General features: G+C 47.1%; 7 protein-coding genes across 10 annotated transcripts; 2 read left to right on the top strand and 5 right to left on the bottom strand.

Moving 5' to 3' along the window:
• Nucleotides 1-2,359: 2,359 nt before the first annotated feature.
• Nucleotides 2,360-3,715, bottom strand: LOC9656658 (pantoate--beta-alanine ligase). Its single transcript, XM_002973823.2, has 5 exons — nucleotides 3,361-3,715; nucleotides 3,051-3,299; nucleotides 2,844-2,957; nucleotides 2,644-2,775; nucleotides 2,360-2,593 (listed from the first exon to the last, which is right to left on the bottom strand). The coding sequence occupies exons 1-5, from the start codon at nucleotides 3,607-3,609 to the stop codon at nucleotides 2,474-2,476; spliced, it is 864 nt and encodes a 287-aa protein (XP_002973869.1). The 5' UTR covers nucleotides 3,610-3,715; the 3' UTR covers nucleotides 2,360-2,473.
• LOC112347709 (pentatricopeptide repeat-containing protein At4g16835, mitochondrial-like) lies at nucleotides 3,675-4,865 on the bottom strand. The gene has a single exon (XM_024679042.1). It carries the CDS (start codon nucleotides 4,863-4,865, stop codon nucleotides 3,675-3,677), a length of 1,191 nt encoding a protein of 396 aa, XP_024534810.1.
• A 753-nt stretch (nucleotides 4,866-5,618) lies between these two features.
• Nucleotides 5,619-8,543, top strand: LOC112347628 (pentatricopeptide repeat-containing protein At4g02750-like). 3 transcript variants are annotated; one of them, XM_024678777.1, is made up of 4 exons: nucleotides 5,619-7,634; nucleotides 7,746-7,824; nucleotides 7,903-8,366; nucleotides 8,454-8,543. In XM_024678777.1, the coding sequence occupies exon 1, from the start codon at nucleotides 5,627-5,629 to the stop codon at nucleotides 7,550-7,552; it is 1,926 nt and encodes a 641-aa protein (XP_024534545.1). In that variant the 5' UTR covers nucleotides 5,619-5,626; the 3' UTR covers nucleotides 7,553-7,634; nucleotides 7,746-7,824; nucleotides 7,903-8,366; nucleotides 8,454-8,543. The 3 variants fall into 3 exon arrangements, with proteins under 3 accessions (XP_024534545.1, XP_024534544.1, XP_024534546.1); XM_024678776.1 differs by having other exon boundaries at nucleotides 5,619-7,824; XM_024678778.1 differs by having other exon boundaries at nucleotides 5,619-7,824; nucleotides 7,903-8,390; nucleotides 8,454-8,536.
• On the bottom strand, nucleotides 7,879-10,005 carry LOC9643063. Its single transcript, XM_002973822.2, has 3 exons — nucleotides 9,731-10,005; nucleotides 9,112-9,383; nucleotides 7,879-9,059 (listed from the first exon to the last, which is right to left on the bottom strand). The coding sequence occupies exons 1-3, from the start codon at nucleotides 10,003-10,005 to the stop codon at nucleotides 7,879-7,881; spliced, it is 1,728 nt and encodes a 575-aa protein (XP_002973868.2).
• Nucleotides 9,598-11,559, bottom strand: LOC9656657. Of its 2 annotated transcripts, XM_024678779.1 has the most exons (3): nucleotides 11,402-11,559; nucleotides 11,006-11,350; nucleotides 9,598-10,948 (listed from the first exon to the last, which is right to left on the bottom strand). In XM_024678779.1, exons 1-3 carry the CDS (start codon nucleotides 11,415-11,417, stop codon nucleotides 10,032-10,034), a joined length of 1,278 nt encoding a protein of 425 aa, XP_024534547.1. In that variant the 5' UTR covers nucleotides 11,418-11,559; the 3' UTR covers nucleotides 9,598-10,031. The 2 variants fall into 2 exon arrangements, with proteins under 2 accessions (XP_024534547.1, XP_002973867.2); XM_002973821.2 differs by having other exon boundaries at nucleotides 11,006-11,559.
• A 2-nt stretch (nucleotides 11,560-11,561) lies between these two features.
• LOC9656656 (probable RNA 3'-terminal phosphate cyclase-like protein) lies at nucleotides 11,562-13,132 on the top strand. The gene is made up of 6 exons (XM_002974018.2): nucleotides 11,562-11,824; nucleotides 11,874-12,023; nucleotides 12,140-12,321; nucleotides 12,381-12,556; nucleotides 12,623-12,806; nucleotides 12,872-13,132. The coding sequence occupies exons 1-6, from the start codon at nucleotides 11,635-11,637 to the stop codon at nucleotides 13,079-13,081; spliced, it is 1,092 nt and encodes a 363-aa protein (XP_002974064.2). The 5' UTR covers nucleotides 11,562-11,634; the 3' UTR covers nucleotides 13,082-13,132.
• A 1,071-nt stretch (nucleotides 13,133-14,203) lies between these two features.
• Nucleotides 14,204-16,006, bottom strand: LOC112347658. Its single transcript, XM_024678893.1, has one exon. The coding sequence runs from the start codon at nucleotides 15,962-15,964 to the stop codon at nucleotides 14,321-14,323; it is 1,644 nt and encodes a 547-aa protein (XP_024534661.1). The 5' UTR covers nucleotides 15,965-16,006; the 3' UTR covers nucleotides 14,204-14,320.
• Between the last annotated feature and the right edge of the window lie 248 nt (nucleotides 16,007-16,254).

Raw genomic sequence — 16,254 nt, 5'->3', positions numbered from 1 at the left:
ACATGACAAGTACTCATCTTTAACATTATGAATTTATTGTTAAGAGAAAAGAAAATGACAAAAACTATTGAGGAAAAAAATAAAAAAATAAAAATGATATCATTTTAACACTTTGAATATAAAGTTAATAGAAATTTTAGTTTTAGAAAAGTTAAATAAAAGTCAAATCTCAAACTAATCTAGGAATATAATGTAGGTATACATTAAATGCCTATAAATATGTCTTGAGTTTAAATTTTATGAATAAAAGTTTGACATTATTATTTATAAAACTTTAATAAATATACAAAGATGACAAATGTATCATCCTCTTTTCTCATTGCCTTTAATTATAAGTTTTGAATGGCAATTTAAATATTGTATAAATGTGGATATCATCAATTAAATTCTTTAAAAGTATGAGTAAAATGAGAATTAAACTTTTAAGTATGATGATTAAAAAAATATCTAAAACAAGTTCACTTAGTTACTCTTTTATCAATTATCTTTCAGTAGCAAGAAATGTGTTATTTTAGAAAAATGGTCAACCACAACAAAATTATCTTAAATCTTTAAGAAAGTAAAAGATTAGTAAGAAAATCTATAAATATAAATTTCAAAATCTTGAAGCAATAGGAATTAATTAAAGAAGACAAAATAAAGTAATTAAAAAAAACTAGATGAAGAATTAAAGAATTTTTATCTACTAAAATGTATTACATGAATGTATTTGAAACTACTAAAATAGTTAATCTAAGTGTTTTGCTAAGGCTAGGATTTTTATGATAAACTTTGATAACATTCAATTACACTTCACTATATAGTACATATAGTGAGTATATCTTTACTCCAAAACTAAAGAAATCAATAATTACAATGTTGAATTGAAGTAATACATAAAGAAATGGATTCACAAATTTATTGAGTAATTTGATCAATGGTATAAATTATTCAATTAATAACTTGAGAGAGTGATAAAAAATTTGATGTACTTCAAAACCTAGAAAACCCTTTAAAAAATAGAAAACTAAATAAAAAGGGTATTTTATGATAAGCTGTATAAAAAATTTGGAGAAATATCGAATACAATTTTAATAGAAATTCATAATGCAAAATAAATACCAGATATTATTGGTAGGGTTGTATTAGAAATGATACATAACCTAAAAACTATAAAAAAAATATTTTTTAATTTTGCAAAAGGATTATGTTTTTAAAGTTGTTATAAAACAAGATAAACATGACAATTATGCTCTCTTAAATCTCAATATGTAACATGAAAGGAAAACCTTTCCAATTAAAGAATGTAATTAACTTAAAATTTAAAAAAGCTTTAGACTTGTCCTACAGGGATGAACTTTCCAGCAAAACATCTTTTTACTATTTAGATATTTTGCTTCAGTTGTTCAGAAATTTGCTGCATAATAAACTTGTCCCAACGTATCTTGCATAATCTTCCGCTTTGGATGATCCATCTCAAATAAGATGGGACAAACTCACTAATATGAAAGTTGAGCACCATATGTAGGTGAATGCTCTTTCTTGCAGATAAACCACTTGCAGTGTTAAAACCATACGTAATCACATTTCCAGCACTGCCAAGCAGAAAAACAACCGTTCAAACATCAACCTGACGCTGTGAATCAATTCAGAGTTTCATGAGATTTAATCTCGTGTTTTCCTGCACGAATGGCATTTTGTGCAGCGATTAAAAAGTCTTCCACTAGACTGGGAGTTTCCAAGGTACCGTGGAGTGCAGAGGTCGGTTTCTTGGAAGTAGAACCTTCCCAGAAGCCTGCTTGCTGGTGGATGAAATTGGAGCGCTTTGGTGAGGCTGGTAAGCTTCGCAAAGAGAAAATCCATCAAAAAGAAAAGAAAAAAGATGAGAAGGGAGGTAAAACTTACATGTGTGAGAAACAACATGCCAGATTTGAAGGAGTCATGCACCTGACAATGGGTCAGACCATATCCCGGGGTGCTTGGACATCTACACGAGCCAGAAATCAAAATGTCATCATTCCAGTAGAAAAGAGACAAGAAAGAAAGAAAACAAATCCACGTACCCCAATCCAGAGGTAGAGACTGCAGTAGCTTCGGCAATGAGCAATCCCCCTCGATACACCGCAGCTTGCGGCTGTGGCAGGTAATTATACGATCGACGTCTTGTAAGTGGCACGACTCTGAAAAAAAACGAAGAAAAGAGTTCGAATGAACGAATGAAAAGAATATGGTGCTTTGTACCTGTGATTGAGATGGATATCGCCCAGCTGAGAGGATCTGTGAAGACGATTGAATCCACACAAATTTCAAGGGCATTGCACAGCAATTTATAGCCTTCGGCATGAAGATTGTAGATAAAAGCAAAGTCTGCAAGTGATCGTTTAGAAACTTCCGAGGCCCCGTTATTTGACTTTGGATTCTGAAAAATAGGTCCGCAATGTGGACAACTTCTAAAGATGTTCTTCCTGGCAATCAAGATGAAGAACATAATAGCTTAGCTATTAGGAAGCTCAACATTGTCTAAGAGACGAACACTACCAAACCACGCAGCAATTGCAAACACTGATGGGCTCGCCACTTTATCGACACTCTGCAGTGTTTCTTGGTCGACAATCTAAACACAAAAGCGTTAGAGAACTAAGTAGCCGAGCAAATAAATCTTACGCTTGCATAATCCACTCTTCCACCGGCATGGCTGATGGCACTCACTGCCTGTTCTATGAGAACACTGGAATCCGTCTCGCCGGATCTCACGAGCTCCTCAGCCCTCTTGAGCGAATGAAAGATCGCCAAAGCCTGAGCCAAAGAAAGAGACTGGAACTCAGGAGACAAATAACTAGAAATGAAACAAATGTAGGACTTACATTTTTTCTTTCGGTGGCAGTGAGTCTCACATTCCGGGAGCTCATTGCAAGGCCATCGGCTTCTCTTACGAGCTTGCAGCCGACCACCTCCACTCCAAAGTCTAAATCCCTCACCTAAGCTAAGGTAAGAGATTCGTCAGCCTGTTTGAATCGAAAAGACCAAGAAAGAAAGAAAGAAATGGAAGAGAAGAAAACGATGGAGCTTACCATGCGAGACAAGACTCGCCATTGCTGGTAATCCTTCTTGCCAAACACGACCACGTCCGGCTCCACAATGTTGAGAAGCTTTGACACCACGGTAGCAACACCCCTGAAGAACAATGGACGGCTTCCACCGCAAAGAGGCTTTTCCAAGTTTTCCACCCGGATCCAAGTCTCGTGGCCGGCGCCATTCTTCTCGGGTGAGTCTCGGACATACAAGTCGCGTGGATTGAAAATGATGTCCACGCCAAGTGGCTGCTCCAAAAAGAAAAGGAAAAGAAAATGCGAGAGAGAAGCGATAATTCTTGAGACGGACCTTGAGCTTTTCGACATCGCCATCGAAATCGCGGGGATAAACATCCAGATCTTCCCCGGGAGCGAATTGCCCGGGATTCACATAAATCGACACCACCACTTTCTCCGCTCGCTGCTTCGCCTCGGACACCAGCGACAGATGACCTTCGTGTAGGAATCCCATCGTCGGCACCAGCGCGATCCGCCTCCCGCATTGGCGCTGGGACCTCGACCACTGCCGCATCGCCCCCTTTTCCCCCACGATCGCCATAAGAACCCTAATTCTTAAACCCTGAGCTCTCAAGAACCCCAATCCTTAAACCCTGGGCTCTCGTTTTAGCTCGTTGGAAGAATGCTGGAAAGAAGAACGCATGGCGCTCCAGAGTTTGTGGAGCTCCCAATTTCCATCGCCCTGGGCATTGCTCTTGTGGCTGCCTTGATCTCCTTGTGGATCTTACAGCCCCCAAGGAATGCCCCCCACGCCATCTTGTCCGGCTCGAATGGCATGCTCGCTAGCAAATCCTCGGCATCTTGGAGCTCTCCAGATCGCCCCAGGACGTCCACCAGGCAGCAGTAGTGCTCCCTCTGGGGCGAGACACCGAAATCTCTCATGAGAAGGAAGAACGCCAGCCCCAATTCGACGAGGCCAATGTGGTTGCAAGCCACCAGCGCATTCGTGAAGGTGATCTCGTCTGGATCAAACCCCTCAAGCACCATCATCCGGAAGAGGGCGAGCGCTTGGAACCCATCTCCAAACGCCGAGAATGCCTGGACGATCGAGTTCCATGCGACCACATTGTGCTTGGGCATCCGATCGAATAGCTTGATCGCGAGATCCAGACGCATGCTCGATGCAAAGATGTAGATCATGCTCGTCCACGACACGACGCTCCTCTCAGGCATCTCACAAAAGAGGGCGATCGCTCTCTCCAGCTCTAGATTCTGGGCATATGCCGCAGCCATGGCATTCCAGGTGACCAAGCTGCGGTTCTCGTCGGCCATGGCATCAAACACCAGCCTTGCGCCTTGGATATGCCCGGCATGGGAATATGCTGTCATGAGGCTCGTGCACGCCACGGCATCGTGCTCGGGCATGTTGTCGAAGAGATTCTTGGCATATTCAAGGCTTCGGCTTTGGGTATATGCTGCGATCATGGCATTTACCGCCAGGATGTTCCACCCCGGCATGGAATCAAACACATCCTTGGCCCGGTGAATATGCCCTGAGCGGGAATATGCGGCGATCATGACGCTGCAAGATGCCGTGTCTCTAAACGGCAGGGCCTCAAAGAGAAGATCCGCGGTATATGCGTCTCCAGCTTCGTTGTAGGCTTGGATGAGCGCATTGCACGAGACCATGTCGTACTCGGGCATCCCGGCAAAGACCCTGTGCGACTCTTCCACGTAGCCGTTTTCCGAATATGCCGTGAGCATTGTTGTGTGGGAAATAACATTCCGCTCGGGCATTTTCAGAAAGAGGTTGAGTGTTCGATCCAGATGCCCGGTTTCGGCATATGCTCGCATCATGGCGTTCCAGGAAACCACATTGCGAGACGGCATAGAATCAAACACATGCTTTGCCATTTCAACAAACCCTAAATCCGCATAGACTTGTAGCAAAGCTGTGTAGGCAACCACGTCGTGGCTCGGCATGGAATCAAAAACTTGCTTTGCTCCCTCAAGATAACCTCTTTGGGAATATGCCTGCATAAGAGCGGTTGACGAGATGGAATCTTTCGCGGGCATGGAATCAAAAATGTGTTTTGCGTCATCCAGCAATCCAGACCGCACGTACAGGCTGATCATAGTCGTCCACGTCACTGCATTTGTTTCTGGCATAGAGACAAAGAATAACTTTGCCTCCTCAAGGTGCCCGGTTTTGGCATATGCCTGGAGCATCGTCGTCCACGACACAACGTTTGGCTCGGGCGTTCGATCAAACATCGCCTTAGCCTCCTCAAGATTCCCATTATGGGCATATGCTGCAATGATAATGTTCCACGAGAATACATTGGGGGATTCCAGGGAATCAAACACGGAACGCGCATCGCACAGGCTCTGGCATTTGCCGTACATCTCGATAACCAAGTTGGCAATGTAGGTATCTGTAATCTCTCCATTTTGCGCCAGCCGGTCGTGGATGCGTCTTGCATGCGCGAGATCTTTGCTTCTCCCACAGGCCCGGAGGAGTGTCGCAAAGTAGTCTGTGTAGATGGAGTGATTTGGATCTTGTTGGCTGCATTGCATCTCTATGTCACGAGATTAAATTGGGAGTTTATTAGTGAGTAATGCAAGAACTCCAGCTCGAATTCGCATCTCGTCTACGAAATGCCAGAACCCCAGTTCAAGCCAGGGAAGTTCACAGAGAACTCGAGACCAGTCCTGTACGAGGTGACACATTCCTTGCAAATCTAACAGTCCAAATGTACGGCCGTGTCAGATGCCTCGAAGATGCTTGCCAGACATTCCACGGTATCGAGCATCCAAACCTCTTCTCGTGGAATATCATGGCTTCGGCATATGCCGTAAATGGGCATCTTGAAGAATCTTTACAGACCCTCTTGAGCATGCCGGAGAAGAATCTTGTGTCCTGGAATACAATTCTAGCTGCGCTACTGAAGCTCAATCAACTCGATCAAGTAAAGTCTGTCTTTGATCAAATGTTTGAATGGGACACTGTCTCATGGACTTGCCTTGTTCAGGCATTTGCCAAACGAGGGGATTTTGATGAAGCCAAGCGCGCGTTCGATTCCATGCCCGAGAAGAACCTGGTGACGTGGAATGCCATGCTGGCGGCTTACGTCTCGCGTGGGCACATCGACGCCGTGGATCTGTTGGGGATTCCAGGTTGGAATCGCCAGACCTGGACGCTTCTCCTCAATGGCCGTCTGGACGAGGGGAATCTGGGCGAATGCCAGCGTCTCTTTCAGTCGATGCCCGAGCACGACATCGTTTCATGCACGGCGATTCTCCGGGTTTTCGCCCAGCTGGGCGATCCAGGCCGAGCGAAATCGCTGTTTGATTCGATCCCCCAGACGGATCTTCTCGCGTGGACGGCTTTGCTTCAGGCATACGCGCAAAACGGGCAACCCGAGCGCGCCAGTAAGATCTTCTCGTCGATGCCCGAGTGGAGCGTCGTGTCATTCAATGCGATGCTCACAGCGCTTGGGACGAGCGGCAGTCTCGCAAAGGCGGAGGGGTTCTTTGATCGGATGCCCGAGAGAGATCACGCAACCTGGACAACAATGATCCAGACGCTCGCTCGCGCTGGGCAATTTCGATCCGCGAAAGATCTCTTCTATCGAATGCCCGAGTGGGATTCTAGATCCTGGGACGCGCTTCTCCAGGCGCTCTTCTTGGCGGGAGAGGTCAAACAGGCGAGGGTAGCATTTGACTCTTTGGGAACAAAAGATGCCTCGACGTGGAACGCGATGCTAACCGAATATGCCCAGGCCGGGCATCTGGAAGATGCCAAGCATCTGTTTGACACAATGCCAGAACACAGCACTGTGTCGTGGAATCTTCTTATCCTTGCCTGCCACCGGGGCGGCCACGTGGAAAGCGCGCGGAGCCTGTTCCAGAAGCAGCCGGACAAAGACGTGGTGACGTGGACGACGCTGGTCGCGATGAATGCCGAGCTGGGGGACGCGCAAGAGGCGGCAGCGCTCTTCCGGCAAATGCCGCAGCGGAATATCCTATCCTGGAACGCACTGCTGGCGGCATTTGCGTCGCTGGATTGGCATCTCGTGAAGATGCTATTTGATGCCATGCCTGAGGTGGACGTGGTCTCGTGGACAACGCTGGTCCACGCGTACGTGTTATCTGGGAAGATTGTTAATGCCACGCGGACGTTTGGGAGGATACCACCGGGCCAGAAGAACTTGGTGACCTGGAACACCATCGTGGCAGGGCACGCCCGGTTTGGGTCCAGCCGGGAGAGTTTTAAAATGCGGGTGGAGGGAATCGAGCCCGACCAGAGCTCTTTCGTGAGTAGCCTCATTGCGTGCAACCATTTGGGGCTGCTAGCGGCGGCTAGGGATAGCTTCGTGTCGATGCGCGGGGATTATGGCTTGGCGCCGCGGAAGGAGCACCTCTGGCTCATGATCGATGCGCTCTCCCGAGCCGGAGAATCGGAGGAGGCGCGAGAGCTCCTCCAGATCGTGGCTGGCCAAGGGTTGAGCAAGAAATTCTATACTCTTGTTTCTTGCAGGTGATATAAGTCTGACGCAGTACTTTCGTATTCCTTGCGATCTTCTCTAGATATCACAACGATTTTTTCGAGCTACATATCCTGAGGTAAAACTTATCTATTCTTTTGTAGGTAGAGTTCTAGATCTATCACAAGGATTTTCTCGAGCTACATATCCTCCATTGCGTTTGAGCGTAAAGTTTTCTATTTCTTTGTAGGTGGAAATCTAACTATGAGTAACCACTTTCATATTCTTTTGCGATCTTCACTAGATATCACAAGGAGTTTCTCGTTGAGGTCAGTTTGCGTAACCTTTTCTATATCTTTTGTAGGTGGAAACCATTGTTCTAACTATGAGCAAATGGCTGTGAGCAGGACATGAGCCAGCATCACATCAACGAAGTAAAAATGGCCAACTCTGTCAAACCAAGGTGCCAGCACAGGCTTTATGCCATAGTGTCCACCATCGCTACAGCAGAAATCGTAGTGCCACGGGAAGGTCATGTCGTAATCGTCTACAAACATCAGCTGGTTCTCCAGGCTATGCAGCTGCTTTTGGAACTCGTTGCTCAGTATGGAGTTGAAGACTTCTATCTTCTGGGGATTGGAGGGGTCACTTCTTTTGATTGCGGCGAGGGTGATCGTGTTGCGGATCACGACACGAGTGCTGCTCTTGTTTTCCAGCAGTGACCTCCAGAAAGCCGAAGCAGTCTTAACTGCTGTGGCAAAGTGATGAACCTTTTTCCATGCGTGCCCGTCGTGGATGCCCGAGTTTATGATCACTGCGTCCGGAGCTCGACCACGAAAGAATTCGTTCTTGACCAGATCACGATATGCCGGTACGTAGAGCGAGCCTAGACCCAGTAAGTTTTGGTTTGGATCTGCATGTCCGTTGAAGATCGATACTAAGCTGAAATTCTGTGCAGGATTGGATGGATTGGTGACGTTGGCCATGAAGATCCGTTCTATGTATTCCTGCTTCAGACCAAGAACAAAGTTCATGAGGTTCCGGATTGTGTCTTGGTGGTTTGAGTCGCCCCAGAAGAAGAGCTTCTTCCCGTCCAAGCACTTCCATGCATCGGCTGCGTTCCAGATGCGGAACTTACAGTGAGCTGAATACACCCATCCGTTGCTCTCCAAGCTCTCAAGGTTGCCAATGCATTGGCTGTCATCGCACTCCTCATGTTCTCCCAAGCAACGGTAACGTCCTTCCTTGTCGAGCTGACAGGACTCGTTGAATTTTGTTCTAGTCCATTTGCCTGACCATGTTGTTGCTGACACGAAGTCGTGGCTGGTGCAGGTTGCAAGATGAGGATTTCTTTTTCGGCTGGTAGTAAAACGGATTTGGACGGTTAGCATCTCTTTCGTAAGGGCCCATGGACCCGGCTGATGCTCCAGTCCACGAAAGTTGGAGTATAGAAGGATAACCTTGAAGGTGTAGTTTCCAGCGAATTCCTCATCCACTTTCAGCTCGACGAGGTAAGAGCCATCTCCGACATCTGTGATTGGTGGCCTTGATTTCCATTGAGGACCTACAGATGATAGAAAATTCGTGAGAACAAAAACTTTCAGAACAAACTTAACTGGAGAGATCCGTCTCGTAGAAGTCTCCTCCAAAGCATCTCCTGTTTCCGCTAGCAGCATATGAGACGATCCAAATCTTGTGAAGAACATCAGTGGACAAGGTAATTTCGCCTCCATTCTCTGCTCTAGGGAGCCCAAAGAAGAGAGCAGCGGTAGTACTTACGTTGTGACATTCCTGTTTGCCATACTCAGAGAAACGCTTGAAGAAGATGCTTGTAGACTCGTTGAAAGACGAACGCTTGTTTGCGTTGGGGGACGACATCGAAGGTACTCTGTCTTTGAATTCGAACAGCAAATCAGAGTAGTAACTTAATGGTGTGCATAAATGCAGTGCTAGCAACAAGAAAGCACCCAGAGAAATCAAAATAATTCCGTTCATAGTGGAGTTCATATGCCTCAAAGGCGATTCATTGAAGCAGCTACCAAAGTGACTGGCCGTTAAGCCAAACATTCTCTCCAACCTTTGTACTGTAAGTTTTGCATGCGTGCTTTGAAATTAGCTTGAGCTTGAGCATTTATATGGATTTGGTGTATCTGACGTTAAGAGAATGAAATCCTAGCTTCCTAGAGGAGCTGGCAGTCGAGATGACATTGGAGGTAACATTTTGTTGAAACTCACTTATGATCAGTCTTAACTTTTGTTTTGCCAGGGTAAGAGCAAATGGTGGTAAGAAGCACATGAATGAGCACCAAATCAACAAAGTAATAGTGGCCAATCGTGCCAAACCATGGTGACAACGAAGGCGCAACTCCATAGTGCCCCCCATCGCTGCAGCAGTGATCATAGTGCCAAGGAAAAGTCATGTCATAGTTATCCACAAACATGACCAGGTTCTCCAGAGCTCGGAACTGTCGCTGGAACTCGTCACTCAAGATCGAGTTGAAAGCTTCCATTTTTTGAGGATTGGAGGGATCAGCTCTTATACTTCCAGCCACGGCGACCGTGTTACGGAAGACCACGCGTGCTTTGTTGCTCTCCCGCAACAGTGACTTCCAGAACAGTGCAGCGGTCTTGGCCGCTGTGGCAAACTCCCGGGGATTTTCCAGGCGTGTCCATCATGGAGGCCCGAGTTAAGTATCACCGCGTCCGGCACTCCTCCTTGAAAAAACTCCTTCTTGACAAGCTCAAGGTAAGCCGGTTCATCTAGTGACCTGAGTCCTAGGAAAACTTTTCCTGGATCCGGAGCACCGTTGTAAATCTGAAAAACGCGTAGATTTTGTGCAGGGTTTGCCGGGTTTGTGACGTTGATGATGATGGAACGCTGCTCGATGATTTCATTCATGCCAAGAACAAGGTTGAGGAGGTTTCGAATGGTGTCTCTGTGGTTAGAGTCACCCCAGAAGAAGAGCTTCTTCCCGTCCAGGCACTTCCACGCCTCGGTGGTGCTCCATATCCGGAACTTACAGTGCGCAGAGTACACCCATCCGTTACTCTCCAGGCGCTCGAGAGCTCCACTGCACTGGCTCTCGTCGCACTGCTCGTCGTCTCTTAGGCAAAGGTAACGTCCATCCTCGTCGAGCGCGCAAGACTCGTCGAACTTTGTTCGGGTCCACTTGCCTAACCACGGTTTTTTCGAGGTGAAGTCGCTGCTGGTGCATAGTGGAAGAGTAGTCCTTGTGCTGCCACCAGTAGAAGAAGTGAAGTGGATTTGGAGGCGGAACACTTCCTTGTCCACAGCCCATTCGGTTGCGGAGTGATCCATCCCGTGGAAGTTGGAGTACAAGAGAATGGCCCTCAGCGTGTAGATGCCCGTGAATTCTCCGTCGACTCTGAGCTCCACGAGATAAGAGCCATCTCCAAGGTCTGTTACTGATGGCCGTGACTTCCATTGGTGACCTGCAGTTGAAAGGATCTTTCCAACAACGCTCGAAAAGAACACACTCTTTTACTTACCCGAGAGATCAATCTCGTAGAAATCTCCTCCATGGCATCTCCTGCTTCCGTCTGCTGCGTACGAGACTATCCAAAACTTGTGGGAGACTTCCGTGGACAAGGTAATCATCTCCTCCCCGTTTCCTTCCATGGGAAGGCCGAAGAAGTAAGCGGCTTCCGTGCTGATATTGTGGCATGGTCTAGTTCCATTCTCAGACACACGCTGGAGGATCACTTGCGCGTCCCGTGAACTGGCTGGAGGAGCTCTTGCCTTGGGTGAAAGAAGGCGGCGAAGTAGATCGAAGTGGAAGCTCTCTGGCGCAGTGGAATGAAGTGCCACGAGGAGTAAGAGACTCAGCAACATAGCTGCAAGGAGCCTCACGGAGTTTTTTCGAGTCATTGGAGGTAAGCTCCTACCTTTAGTTTGGTCCATACCTATATTTGCGTCTGGATATTTTGGTTGTCAAAATTCCTCGTCGCACGTCATTCCACTGCGCCAGAGAGCTTCCCTTTCACCCAAGGCAAGATGTTCGAATCTCTACCCGAAAACACTATAAACACTACGCATTTCATTACCTTAGTTTTTGTTTAGTTGCTCCAATTTTGCTTTTACCTTTAAATCGAAAAACTAGGGCAGTGGTTTAGGGTTTATGGCACGGATGAAAGGAGCCCAGCATTTCCGGCAGCGCCTCGTGCTCTCGACGCTCTCCAACACCGCACTGAGGATCGATGACATCCGCGCGGACAGTGAGGCGCCTGGATTGTGTGATTTCGAGGCGAGCTTGCTCCGTCTGGTGGAGAAGATCAGCAATGGCTGCGGGATAGAGATCAATGAGACGGGTAAGCGTCTTGCCTTTTGCTCCTTGATTTCTTATTTTCAGCAGTCCAGGCACGAAGCTGCGATACAAGCCAGGGATTTTAGCCGGTGGACGCAACCTCGTCCACGATTGTGGGACGGGTCGCGGAATTGGATACTTTCTCGAGCCTCTCATCATCTTGGGATTGTTTGGAAAGAAGCCGCTCTCGATCACACTGAGAGGTATGCTTTCCTCCATATCCAGAACGTTTTTTTGCTTTTCCTTGTTTCTTTCTTCTTCGTGTTTCGATTTCCAAGTCTCTCGGTTGTTAACTAGAATTCTTTGTGGCCTGTGACAGGCATTACAAATGACAGCAGGGATCCCTGCGTCGACACCTTTCGCACAGCAACACTGCCAATGCTCAAGCACTTTGGTGTTCCAATCGAAGGCCTAGAACTCAAGGTTGTTGCCCGCGGAGCTCCTCCCTTGGGTGGCGGTGAAGTCGTCCTCAAAGTTCCCATTGTCCCCAAGAGCCTCACGGTCAGTTTCTCCAAACTCCTCTTCTTTTCTTTCTCTCCTCGCTAAGAATCCTTCGCCAGGCTGCTACATGGGTGGACGAGGGCATGGTGAAACGTATCCGAGGAGTGAGTTACTCCACACGCGTCTCACCTCATATGGCCAATCGAATGGTTGATGCCGCTCGTGGTGTGCTAAATCGCTTGCTCCCCGACGTGTACATCTTTACCGATCACTACACTGGTTCGGAGTCCGGGAAGTAAGTTCCATGATTTTGTGCTGCAAAGTCAACTTTTTTCATCTTGCTTCCTTTGTCATGGCACAGATCTCCGGGCTATGGGATCTCACTGGTGGCAGAAACGACCACCGGCTGCATTTTAAGCTCTGAGTGCGTGGCTATGCATTCAGGAGCATCCGAGCTCCAACTTCCAGAGGACCTGGGGACGCAAGCAGCCATGTCCTTGCTACAGGAGATAAGGCTGGGAGGAGTCGTAGATTCAACTCACCAGGTATCTATCTGTGAAGCTGGAAAGGAAAGAAGTCAATCTCACAAACTTTCTTGTTTGCTATACAGGGGTTGCTGTTCATCCTCTGTGCTCTGTGCCCGGAAGATGTTTCCAAAGTCAGGGTCGGGAAGCTCTCTTCTTACGGTATCAAGATGCTGCAACACATCAAAGAATTCCTGGGAGTGCAGTTTAGTATCAAGCCTGACCCGGCGACAGGCACGGTTCTACTTACGTGTGTTGGAAGTGGCTTCCAAAATCTCTACAGGAAAGTTTCATGAGTCACTGGGGCCATAGCTCTAACAAAAGGAAACTGAATCAGTTACATGGAACTTTTTCTTACCACGCTAGAAGCCATTTTTCCAGCAGCAGTGCATCCACTCTCCTTGATGTGCACAGCGATCCGAGCCGCGGCCTCAAACTCCAGCCAGCCATCCACGACGATCATCTGCCTCTCATCGTCATCATCTGCTGATGCTTCTGAAGATAAGAAGCTGGAATACACTTTGGACACCTTCACCATGTCCGTCACTACCAGCTGGGGGCTCTCGAAGTCCGGATGGCGGTGAGCTCCCGGAGTTAATCCTCGTGGCTTGCTTCTATACTGGCTAGAGCGTCTCGCATTATAAGAGCTGTGTGGTGACTCAAGCTATGGTGAGGACCGGATCGAGGCACTTGAGCATGCAGCTGAAGATCAAGAGCATTTTCCCATGTCTCCCGCATCAAACGTTGATGTCTTTTAGTGACTCAAGAACAGCATGAGGCGTGGGCATTTTAGACACGATCGGTTGAAAAAGCATCTTAACCTGCAAAGAATTCCAATGAAACCAATTCTCTCTAGAGACACAGTCCTTAATAAGGAGACTCTTTGTATCTCCCGAACTATTTTTTGATGTATATCCTGATGAAAATGGCAGTAAGAGGTGTGAGAAAAATTCCAAGTGGAACTAACTCACAGTGAAACCCTGCCTCCCCCCCACCACAATATAGACTGTAGTCCAAAGTTTGTTACTTGAGAACAAAGAGCAAAAAATAAGTCATGATGAGAACTCCCCAAATCTCATGAACCGCACAAATCTAACTTAATTTTTCACAGGCATTTTGCAAGACATTTGCCTATCCTCACTCAAAAGTAGTCACTTTACTTTTCCATTAGATCAAAAGTGCAAAAGATCAAAGTGTTGAAACAATGAGTTTGAGTATTAGAAGTTAAAAAGTAAGGTTTATTACTAAATAATTAAGGTTTCTCTCAAACGGACATCATTTTTTGGAACGGCCAGGATAAAAGAAAATCGATGTACAATAGTATTATATTTCTATCGTCAACTGAGAAACATATGAAGGCATGAGAGCTTCTTTTGAGCATTTTTACTAATCCCAAAGCTTTACAGTGAGTGCCTTACAGAGCATCTAACCAATTAATCTCTTTCGAAGAGTGACGCTATAAAACTTATAGAAGCTTACTATTCATTTCAGCAGCTAGTAGAAGTTTTACTATTCATTTCAGCAGCTAACATTTATTAACTAGTTAGTCTCTTTCGAAGAGTGACACTATAAAACTTTGTTGTTCTAATGGACAAGATCAAGCTCACAATAGATGCAAACAAGCACACTCCAGCCATGACGAAGAAGGTTGCTCTGTAGCAATGCGATCCATGGCAAAGGAGATCACCAACGTCCGGTCCAAGCTTACTCTCGCGGTCGTATAAAACTCCTGCCACCCGGACGGACAAAACATAAGTTCCCAGCGCCTTAGCGACGTAAGTTACATTTTGGAGCGTCCCATAGAACCTGAGCCCGAAGATCTCCGCTATCATGGTGTAAAGAACCGACCACTGGCCACCGATTGATAACCCAATCAAAACCGAGCCGTAGAAGAGCGCTCCGGGAAGCCCAAGAGCGATTATCAAGCTCCCAAGCGAGAGAAGCAAGAGAACCAGGCACAGGAAGAAGGGCCTTGCGACGCCATAGCTGGCGAGGCATATATCCGAGATGAAGCCAACGCCAACGCCACCGATGAAGTCCCAGATGCTAAGGAGGGCGATGAAAGTGTTTGTTCCGGCCTGGGAGTAGCCCAGCGACGTTCCAATCTGGCCGAAATTGTTGGTCACGGTGAGCACAGCGCCAATGCCACAGGTTGACGCCACAAAGATGAGAAGCATGTCGATGCTACAGAGCGCCTGGAGGATTGTGAAATCGTCTCCTCGCTTGACGGGCGATCCTTTAAAGAAGAAGATCGCGCTGTGCAAGGCGATAGCTGGAGCAGCGGCGTTTGCTCCATGATCCGGAGGATCTACGTTGACGACGTTGTTGCCATGATCTTGATTATCTGCTTGAGCTGCGTTCTCCACTAGATCAACCTCGCGATGGAAGGTTTTGGATTCCTGTCTCAGAACCACAAGAGCCGGGATGGAGAGTATGAGCAGCATGATGGAAAAGAAGGCCTTGATGATCCTAGATTCCAGGCGCACGAAATGCTGGAGGATGATAATCGCCATGAGATATCCAGCCAGGATCAAGGTTACCGACAAGAAGACGAAGAGCGTTCTCGAGTCATTGTAGCGGCCGTCGAGTGGGACGGATCGAATGACAAACGCGAAGAGAAGGCATAAGAGCGATGGAAACCAGGCCAGCAAAAGGACGAAGGAATCATCGCTGCGGGAGAAGAAGGCCTGGTAAAGCAGAGTGAACATCGCAACGCTCAATCCCTGTGTGCTGTCGAAAAGACTAAGAACCATGCCCTGGTTCTTGGGGAAATTCTTGGCACAGGCCACGAGGACCGCGGTGGTGGTGAAGGCTGCCGACGCGCCGATCATAAAGAGATAGAAGCACAGCTCCCAGACGTGGGGGTGTGCGATTCTCTGCGTTGTAGCCAGCCATATCGTGAAGTATCCAGCAAAGTTTAGCGCGAATCCAAGAAGGAGCACGACCCAGGGCCCGGTGAGATCGTAAACGAGGCCGGAGAGAATGCCGACGCTGGTGCCAACGTCCTTGAAGAAGCTTATGGTGTTGATATTCTTTTGGTTGTAGCCGAGGGACAGCTTGAGATGCTGCGAGAAGAGGCTGAAATTGTTGAGTGATCCTCCTGAGGAGATCATGAGGAAAAAACTTGCCAATGCAACCATCCATCGACTGTTGTAGAGGTGTGTTCTCGTCCCAACCATGATCCTGGTAGCTAGATTGAAAGAGCACTTCGCAAGTCACTGTTTTCTCTTGTCTCAATGACTAGGTTTTCTACCCGGCTTTCCAGAAAACAAAGGTTTCCTGGAAACCAAAGCCTGGACAGCGCACAGGGAGGGAGCTGCGAGATATGCAAGATGCGGCTTCAATTTTCAATCTTGCATTTTTGCATCCATCAGTTTCATGCTTGACAATGGACTATCTATTTAGTTATATTTGTCAAACATGAGACTGATAGATGCAGAAAATCGATGGTACATCTTGTGCTCGCTCC

Source organism: Selaginella moellendorffii, unplaced genomic scaffold (genome assembly GCF_000143415.4).
Source record: "Selaginella moellendorffii unplaced genomic scaffold, v1.0 SELMOscaffold_23, whole genome shotgun sequence".
NCBI classification, from domain to species: domain Eukaryota; kingdom Viridiplantae; phylum Streptophyta; class Lycopodiopsida; order Selaginellales; family Selaginellaceae; genus Selaginella; species Selaginella moellendorffii.
This window is presented reverse-complemented; position numbering and strand designations above follow the sequence as displayed.